The 10,533-nt window shown below is 38.3% G+C and overlaps 1 protein-coding gene across 5 annotated transcripts in view; it reads left to right on the top strand.

Moving 5' to 3' along the window:
* Positions 1–10,103, top strand: part of Sp1 (transcription factor Sp8) — a 61,498-nt gene extending 51,395 nt beyond the window's left edge. For all 5 annotated transcript variants that reach the window (XM_013327016.1, XM_013327020.1, XM_013327015.1 and 2 more), the window contains one exon: positions 7,509–10,103. In XM_013327016.1, the coding sequence (XP_013182470.1) occupies positions 7,509–8,636 (1,128 nt within the window). In that variant the 3' untranslated portion in view covers positions 8,637–10,103. The remainder of the gene's footprint in view (positions 1–7,508) is intronic.
* The last annotated feature ends 430 nt before the right edge of the window (positions 10,104–10,533 follow it).

Consider the following 10,533-nt stretch of genomic DNA (forward strand, 5'->3'; position numbering starts at 1 on the left):
GGAAGTGTCGAGCCGGGGGCGGGAGCGAGGCGCGCAGAGAGGGGAAGCTGCACGCAACGCAACACCGCGCCGCTGATTTGCCAAGCCGGCCTTGAACTTTCCTCTGCGACTCGCTCTCTGCTCAACCACATGCGAAATAAACAATTCATCATAACATGAGTTTATTGAGTATACGTACAGATAATATGAGTTATAACTTGTTCTTCTATAATCTTCATCACACTCTCTAAGAAAAAAATTACATCATTCGATTTTCAAAAAAGCGATTGCATAAAGATGTGATGAGACGTTACTATAAAATATTAATATTACGTGTTATAAATATGTATTTTGAGATAAACCGATATACATAGCGCAGTCACCGCTACAAAAACAAAAGGTTCAGAGAAGGGGAACCCTTGTTTCAATTCAGACCGACACTCGGGTTTTTTTGTCTCGCTCGAACTTGTTTCTTAAATTGGTGCGCCTATTATCTGAACCCTGGCGGCTGAGGTCGGGCGTCACTTGACGATGACTTTAGAGCAAATTCCGTCACGCAAAATTTATACACAACTCTATATAAAGCTACTCAAGGCTGATTTAGAACGTTCTTATTAATCGGTCTGGTTATTCAATTGAGTGGTTAATTTGTTACTATCTTTCCGTTGAATCTGTTTGTTATTCTGTTTAAAATAAATTGTTTTACTTATACACATCCTATGACGAAGATTTATTGCGTCTCACTTTTTCACAGAGTTTGATAAAGTGAGACCTAAAGGCCTAATTTAGTCCCCTTTCCCTTCCCACCCTTTTTCTTATAAGGAAAGGATGGGAAGTGGACTTTCCGGATGAGAGAATGCATGGAAAGGGAAGATATTTATTTCTGTGCATCCTCTTCTCCGTCGATTAAATACAACGCATATGCAATTGTGTATGTCTATGTGCAACGGTCACTTCGCTATTTCAACGATTTCAGGTGGCCACTCGCTCGTTTGCCACCTTATGACATATAAAAAAAAACTTTAAAACTATTGTATGGATTTCCATTACAAGAAACATTGCAATTTAAAGTACCCTTTGATATACAAATATTTTTAATTCATAGCGATCCTGAATGGCTATAAAAGAATTTGTAACAAGCTGGTGTTTACGATAAAAAAATGCGCAATTTGCTGTTTAGCTTTATTCCAGTAATAAAATAAATATCTAGTAGCTTAATATATTTAATAATACATAATTAAAACCCATTTAAATTTCCTAGAAAGCATACTAATTACTAGAATTCATTACATTTAATCATCCTTATTTGCTACTCCCTATTGGAGTTTACTTTAGTCGTTGGAGACTCGTAATTATCCTAGAGTTAAAGTTTCGCTTAAATGCGTATATTACTTTTAATATATATAATTAATGTGTTAAACATTGAAAACTTATAATTTAGTTATAGCTGTAGTTAAAAATTATAAAGTTTAATTATCATTATTTGAACTAGATCTAGAACCGGTCAACCGGAGACCAGATATTTTGTTATATTAGCAAGTACTAAAAATTCCATTTGAAATATGAAGATTTTTCGAAAATAGACTAGGTAATAGAGAATAGAAAAGGATGATAAATAACTCTTTCTCCTTCACTTCAGTTGCTATCCCTTCAGTTCTATGAGATCATGGGCCCTTGTATATCCGGCTGACTGAACGGATGTCATTGCGCAGTTTACCATTAAAAAATATCGAAAAATAATATAGGTTGGTTATTTTCGATAGAGCGAGGAGTGAAGGCGTGAAACCGCTGCGACCGCTCCCCGCACCCACCACATGGCGTTGCGGCAAATTGACCCCAAACAAATTATTTATTTAAATGAAAATTATCGCCTTACGATCGTCCATACAGCGCCTTTGACGCGCTGCGCCAATAATTTGACCGACATATGCGGCTTCCCAGAGAAAACCTTTTTGTCAGCATGTCAAAATCAATATACAATGAAGAAGATTGAAAAATATTGAGGTTACGCCATTTATTACTTTTTACAATTTGTAGTTTACTTCTATTGTGCTTAAAACTATTGCCAAAAATCATTGATAATATTACTATGATCCAATAATGGCGCTGTGAACTATGTATGTTGCGTAATTTTTTTTTATATTTTGCATTTACGATAAAAGATTGTTAATGCTAACATTCACCAAATTATTATTTAGGGTAAACTTTTTGAATAATGTGCGATCATTTTCGACATCAATCTTTAACGTTAATGCTCGAGTTTTGAAATGTCGATGAAATCCCTCGATAATGTGTCGGATATCAAGACACAACACTGGCCTCGGGCCTCCGCGACTGCACAACTTTCCGAACGTTACTTTTCTTTTTTTTAGTTCTCTGCTAGCCCTCTGGCAAAGTTTATACTGTTAAGAGTTTCGACATATATAAAATCTGCATCATTTGTACAGTGTTGTACACTTCGTATAAGGGATTTTTGAAAACTCTTAAGGAAGTGACCATGTCGTAGGCAAATGTTGCCATGTTTTACCGACATAAATATTGTCTTGATGAAAACTTTATAGCATTATCAAAACTTACATCTTCTTACCAAAGGCCGAGGAATTCATTTCCAATTACTCCATTCAACTGCTTTCGTGCCTTTAAATATTTATACATTAAAATTGCAAAAATGTTGCTAGTTTTTAGTGTCATTAGATTGTACACAGCGATAGCTAAACGTGGTTCGTTGAACTTATAATGCGAATGTAGCTGTGGATTTTCTGCCGTATGAATTTGCAATTAAAACATTCGTGCATTTAAAATAAAAGCCTAATTATGTTATGGAAAATTGAAATACATGGTAACATTTAAGAATTCTTCTTTTTAAAAACGCTTAGAAACGCTATATTTTTGTCAATTGCTAAAACAAAGAATTAAATTGAATTTGTTTTGCAACTGCTGTTAATAAAGCAAAACTGGGAAGTTCAATAAACATGTCACTAACCTAGAGAACTTTGATCAGTATGCAATTAGCCCGCATCAAAATATAGAAACGAGGGCTCTGGCGTGCAGCCTACGTGCGACGACCGCCTAATGTGGAAATAATGTCGCCCGCTCATTAACTTCTACCTACCTACACCATTAACAACTACATTTTAACGTATCCCTACAACTAATATTATGTATAAATATTTTATTGTTTCTCTTTACTATTTTACGCACCTTTTGCTTCTTTGTCTGTCCGTATGAAAATCTTTAGGGTAATAGAAAATAACAACAAAATCAAAAATAGATTCGATGGCTGAATCAACTTATTGGTCATGCGAGTTTTAGAGTTATTAGAAATATATAGTAAGAGTCCGTTCTACACAGCATTTTCAGAAACACACCACGTAAAGCCTAAAGCTTTCTTTTCAAGATTATTTATGTCTATTATGGCATTAGTCTAATGGAATTTAATTTTTGTCGAATTTATTGTTAGAAATTCTAAAACCCAAATAATAATATTTAAGCCTGAAGCGTGCAGCAAATAGGGCAACATTAGTTTCGACGTCACAACCAAACAATATGTCATAAATTGTAAACCCGCTTCGGGTTAGTTTGCATTAGAATGGCCGGGGCCGGGGCGCGCTCCCCCGGGCGACGCGACGCCGCCGACCCGGCGACGACGCGAGGCGTTCGATTTCACCCGGAATTAACTCGATAATTCTCTAATTGTGCAATTAGCTGACGGCAATTTGGTCTCGACTTATCAACAGTGAATTACACACGACGTCCGCTCCGTTCCGGACGCCTCGTCAACATAATATCATATACTAACGAGTTCATTTATTAGAAATTTAAAACGATGCGAACACGCCGTTTGGCTCCATTTTCAAAGTCTCATTAAATTTAATATCTGTTGAATAGCTTCGACATATATTTATTTGCATTGTAAAAAAATAATTTAATTCGTTCGTTGGAAAGTTAAAAGATCGCATATTATCTTTTTAGTTTCGGTATACATTTCAGAACCAAAAAAAATCTTATTAAAATTAAAGTGACAGGAGTTTAGTAGGAGTTAAGAAATGGATATATTAAAACACAAATCGATTACCTGAATGAAAATCATCACACGAAATTAAATTCGCTTCAAAGTAAAACTGTTGCCGTTTAAGCGCAATAAAGCGGCTTATTTGATAAGCGATAACGGCTGCGATAATACAATATTATAATTTAATGGTGCATCGTAATAAAATTAATGTGAGAAGCAATAAATCGTGGCACGAGAGGTCGCTCGCATCTCTCGAGCTTGGCGCGCCTTCGCCAGATTGGATAATTTCAAATTATCCACCGAAATTATGATGAAGTGAAATGAATATTCAAGCGAAACGTTTAGACCTCGACGTGTTATTAACATGGTCGTGGCGTCGTTACCGGCCAAATTGTATTTCATAAAATTCATAACCATACTTATGACCTAATATTTCTTGTAAAATACTTTATTGAAAATGATCAAGGCTCATCATCTAACTATCGTTATGTTGGTATGTATGTATGTTATACTTCTATTCATCAACTGCTTATTTATTATAATAATGCAAACTATTAAATAACACATATATAGGCGGCCGGCAACGCATCTGTGGTTCCTCTGGTATTGCTGATGTCTATGGGCGTCGTTGAACACCTCGGTGTTACCGCTGCTCGTTTGCCCCCTTCTGTTAGAAAAAAATATATATTTGCCGTACGCGCGTACGTTATTATTATTTTTTTACTCTGGGCACTGAATTTGAACTTTTGTCGCAGGGTAAAGTCATGGTGTAAGGATATCAAGACAACCTTACTTACTTCTGTCGGGAAAAAGAATCTTTCTTACAGACATGTATGTACATTATAGTGTCGGTAGTTTGTTCAACTGCACTCTCTTTGAACAGTAACTTTAACATTAAAGTATACTTTAGTAAAACTTCATCGTCATGACAACTAACATATTTTTTGTGAGTCGTGGTCCGTGCGCCACACTTGCATCCTTGAACCGCACCGGCTACCTGACCCGATACTACAATTTGTGCCCGCATTAGGTAATCTTGTTTCATTTCGACTCGTACGGCTTTTTTTACGATGGAAAGATCTTCGTCATTTTTGACAAGGAAAAGGCCATCAGCGTATAATGCGTAGCGAGGCGCCGTTGCTCTCAGATCCAATCTCCGAGTGGCCCGGCTGGGTTGACGACCAATTATGGATATCACTCGGTTTCGGCCGGAGCCAAATGGGGCATAATTCCTAGGGTAATTATGAGCGCGGCGTTCGCCTGCCATCGATTCTGCTCTCCATCTTCACTGACACGTATTATCCAAATTGCTTCGATGTCTTTGTGCGTCTCAGACGCGTTTTTTGTTTGCTTTTTGATTTATGGACGCCATATTGCGTGTTTTGAAGGTTAATAAAAGTAATACATGTATGTATATAAGCATTTTATTTGGCAATTTTTATATCATGAAAAGATAACATATCACATATTTTCATATATAATCTGACTACTAAAGTAAATTAATATACTTTTCTTATGTACCTATTAATGTGGTGTATATTAGCCATTAAAATAAAGAGGTCGATAGCTTAGAATCAACAAGATGTTTTACTGAGCAAATGATAAATGGTCAAAGTGTCAAGCTACTTAAAGCGTTTATTTTAGATCATTAATTAAAGTGCTAATTTAGCTGGCAGTGACGTGTGACATGTCGTGGACTTTAAAAAAAATTAAAAAACCTCCAAATTTGCTTATTCAAGTGAAACTGTAATAACCAATGTCGAATTTATTGATAGGTACTTTATCTAAGTAAAGCAAGATAAACAAGTTTTAAACAAATTGCGTCAGCAAAATTTTTTCTTATGTCAGAAAATATTTAAACCTTGCTATTTGCTTTTAAAAGGCTTGTTATATATGTAGAAATAAACACAAACCAAAAGCTACATTCCGACTAAGTTCCTTCAGTAAACTGACGACCAAGCTTACTGAAGTTGTTAGTTATACTAGTTAAGATTTAAATCAAGCTTATTCCACCTAACTAATCTTACTTCTTAGGAATATTATAAATGCAAATGTTTTGATGGATGGATGGATCTTTATGAAATTTGGCACAGATGTAGATCATAGAGTGGAAGAACACATAGGTTACTAATTTAGTTTTTTTTTAATTGCGCGCGGACAGTCTCGGGCGAATGCTAGTATAGTCATAAATGTATATGACATAAGTAATGAAATGCTGGGCGTTAGTTGCGTGCTCACATCAGTAGATCTAGCTGATAGCGCGCATCCACTCATTACTCGTATTTACTCAATGGACATCATAACACTTGTGAACACGACTGTATCTACATATGCTTTATTGCTTTTGGAATTTATGTGTTTTATATTGAACTGTACAGTTTTTATACTTACATATTTATTCAAAACCAAGATCTCAAGCTGCTTTATTAAACAGATATATTAAATGAATCGATTAGAGTAACTTTAACCTGGAACCAACAACATAAGAATGTTGGAGACACAATTTTGACCATCGATCCTGTAAAAGATAGGAACTGTCCAGTTCCTATCTTTTATCTTTTATAAGATATATATAAGATGTATGTACATCTATTGATGTATATCTAGTGATGGTGAGGTGCATCGGTAGTGAGCAGTTGTAAGGCGCGGCGCACACTGGCGGCGGCGACAGCTGCGCCAATCACAATATAAAGGGCGTGGCGAGCGACCCCGGACCCCGGTCTGGGCCCCACATCCGAGCCCCGCATTATGTTATTGCATACAATGAAACTTTTTTATTGACCCTTTGTCTCATATTGGGGTGAAATATCCGGTCGGATGTTACTTCTACACTCACCTTTATTTAACATCGAATGGGTGCGGGGAACGGATTATGCCTTTTTTTATTTCTTTCTTTGATGTAATTTAATCTACTCTCACACTGAGATTACAATAGTTTTTTGGAGTGTTGTAATTTATGTAACGGATATACGTTGATATTATCATACAGGGTCAGTTCGTTTATTTAACATTTTTCTAAAATTTATTCAAGTTTATTTCCAATCTCTGTGTCGTTTTCAAAAGGATCTGAGTTGAAAAATTGTATAATTAAAGTAAACAAATACTATAAAAGTTGCCTGTTCCAATGGTAAAGTTCGGCCTGTTTATGTGTCCTTGTCACGATCAATAACGATGTTTATAAGCGAGTTGGGTAGCTTCAGCAGACAGTGGCCAGTGGGGAGCGTTTATTAATTAGGACGTCCCGCAGCCGCGGTAGCGGTAGCGTCGGGACCTGTCACTGCGCAGCCTAATTGTAAATACACTTCACGGGCTCACGTAATTTATTAAAATTATTTTTGTGCGCCTCAGGCACCGGCTCGACCGCGGCTTTTATTCTCATATAAATAAGGCCATAAATCTGACTCCACACTGGCAATGATTCTCACGGTCTCCCGGCCGCTCGATAATTAAACCCGTATAAATAATTATTTCTTTGTTCATTCATCGTGATTAACTATTTCACTGTTCATCTTTCCAGGAACACCCGAGTCTGCGCGGCACGCCGCTGGCAATGCTCGCGGCGCAATGCAACAAACTCTCCAGTAAATCTCCTCCGCCGCTGGCTGACGCGGCCGTTGGCAAGGGCTTTCACCCATGGAAGAAAAGTCCCGGCACCCACTCGCCCCCCGGCGCCGGATCCGGGCCACGTTCTCAGCCCCCGGCCTGCGCCCCATACGCCCGCCCGCCAACCTCCTGTGCTGCCGCGCCATCCTACGGAAACGACCTTTACTTTCCCTCGTCCGGAGATCAGCTACTAGGCAAAAGCGAATCTAGCGCAAGTCTCGGCTCGATGTACTCGAGGCACCCTTACGAGTCCTGGCCCTTCAATGTGGGGGGAGGCGGCGGCGGCGGCGCGCTGAAGGCCGCGGATATGGGAGGCGTCGGCGCCGTCGGCGGCACGTGGTGGGACGTGCACGGTGGTTGGCTGGACGTCGGCGGTCAGATGGCCAACTACGCCGGCCAGGACTACTCGCAACTGACACATTCCCTGTCGGGCGGTGCCCACCTCCTGCCGCCAGCACCGCACTTGCTGCAAGATGCGTACAAGTCGGTGCTTCCGACGCAGGGCTCGTTCGGGCTGCACGGTCCCGGCTCCCCGGCGCCACCCGCGCAAGCGCCGTCTCCTCGCTCGCAGAGGCGATACGCGGGCCGAGCCACCTGCGACTGCCCAAATTGCCAGGAAGCGGAAAGGCTCGGGCCCGCGGGGGCGCACCTGCGCAAGAAGAACATCCACAGCTGTCACATCCCCGGGTGCGGGAAGGTGTACGGCAAGACGTCTCACCTGAAAGCTCATCTGCGGTGGCACACCGGTGAGCGGCCGTTCGTGTGCAACTGGCTGTTCTGCGGCAAAAGATTCACGCGCTCGGATGAGCTGCAGCGACACTTGCGCACGCACACCGGCGAGAAAAGGTTCGCATGTCCGGTGTGCAACAAGAGGTTCATGCGATCGGATCACCTCGCCAAGCATGTAAAGACGCACAATGGCGGCAAGAAAGGCAGCTCAGAGTCGTGCTCGGACTCGGAGGAGAACAGCCAGGGCGAGGGCGGTGGCGGCGGGCGTTCGCCCGAGCACGTGCTGGACGTGAAACCCGGCGCGCTCGGGTGACGGGAGCGCGCGGCGCTCACCGCCCTCCCGCCGCCGCCCCTGTGAGCTAACCTACGCCCCGCGCCCCGCGCCCTGTACATATCGAACCTCTGTATAGATTGTAATTAAAGACTTCGTTTTGACTGGTGTTGCGTCGTGTATATTATATATTCGTTGTGAAACTTGAAGTGTACAGTATAGATACTATGAAATATTGTCTATTATATAATTAGAAATTGTACTGTAACTTAATTTAAGTAGAATCACTCTTTTAGTCGAAAATTACATGTAATTTATTTAAATATTGTTAATAGTTCAACTGGTCCTCAATAATTGAATACCATCTGTTAAACTATCTGAACGTGTTTGTTACATTATTTACTTAATTATAAAGTTTACGTAGAAATATAACAATTTACTGAAATATGTACACACAGCTTCAAACTTTAATTATATATAGACAAATTGTCACAAATAAAAGCTGTTGCCAGGAACTTTTCTACGTGTGATTTTTCAACTACTTTTAGTATATAGTATCATAGAACCAGTTAATCATTATTTCTCATCGATTGCTGCTTATAAATTAATATTTCGTATAGGATGTCAATCAAAAAATCTACACCTTGACTTATTCCTTGCAAACCACTCAATATAAGGTGATTACTGCTAATTTTTGTAGTAATAAAAAGGCATATGATTTTTGGAATAAACCTGACAAAACGTTTTTTCACCAATTGATTTCATTGAAATTTTTCATTATCAAACAATTAAATTTACTGTAAAATATTAATTTTATAATTGATTTTTAAATATTTATCTGAATAAAAAAATGAAAAGATCAGTCCAGGAAAGAGGTTGCCGTTTGCATTCCTGACCATAATGGAGGAGAAAGAAATAAATATATGTTTTTGTTTTTTGGTACCTTTGGTAAAAATAGGTTCCACTCTTATTAAGACGTCACCTTTTCTTCTATCAATAGCATACTGTGATATTTGTCTATATATGAATTAGCCTGATTTTAACGCTATTATTTGTAATTAGTGTGAAGTCTAGAATCGATAAATTGTACATGAAGGTTAGAAAATAATTTACGATGTAAAATGTATTAAGAAATTGCGGAGACGAGTAATTTTTTTATTATCTCTGATTTTTTTAACCCCTTGGGTACATTTGACGTCTGAGACACGTCATTCACTTTTTTCCCCTAAGAGCGGATGATGGTCAAAACAAAAATTAAACTTTTATTATAATATATTAGAAATAAATACATTCTTAAATGAAATGCCTTTACGTGCTCCAAGCAACCAAAAATTATTTCCATTCCACAGGCAAATATTTTCTCAAATAAATCCGTACCCAAGGGGTTAAAATTGATTCTAAATTATGTGATTTTGTTCGTTTATATTAAATATAATTGTCGATAAATTAATGGATGATTTTATCTGTGTCTATTGTATATGATATGTAATTGTACAAATTTACGCTAAAAAAATGCCTAAAATTGATTTTATAAAAATTAAATATATTTTCCGATATGGATATCTGTATTTTAATTGCAACCCAAATTAAAAGTAACTAATAAATAGAAATGTTTGGAAGTATGGATGGATGGATGTTTGTTAAAAGTTATCTCCAGAACGACTCAATAAATCTCGATGAAATTTACACAGACGTAACATGTACTCTAGAAGAAGAAATATGCATATGCACACTTATTAGGTTTTTTAAGTCAGATAAGACGGAGTTGCTGGCGACAGATATTAGAAAATAATTAAAGGTAAACAGGCTTTAAAAAATATGCACTTAAATCTGCTTCTATCCATAAGTTCAAATATTCTGTAAAAATAGTCAGCAAAAAACTGTTTTGCTTTTGCTAGTATGAAAACTAATCAAGGGTGGTTTTTCTAATCCTAAATCA

This window comes from Papilio xuthus, unplaced genomic scaffold (assembly GCF_000836235.2).
Source record: "Papilio xuthus unplaced genomic scaffold, Pxut_1.1 DF828780.1, whole genome shotgun sequence".
Classification (NCBI taxonomy): domain Eukaryota; kingdom Metazoa; phylum Arthropoda; class Insecta; order Lepidoptera; family Papilionidae; genus Papilio; species Papilio xuthus.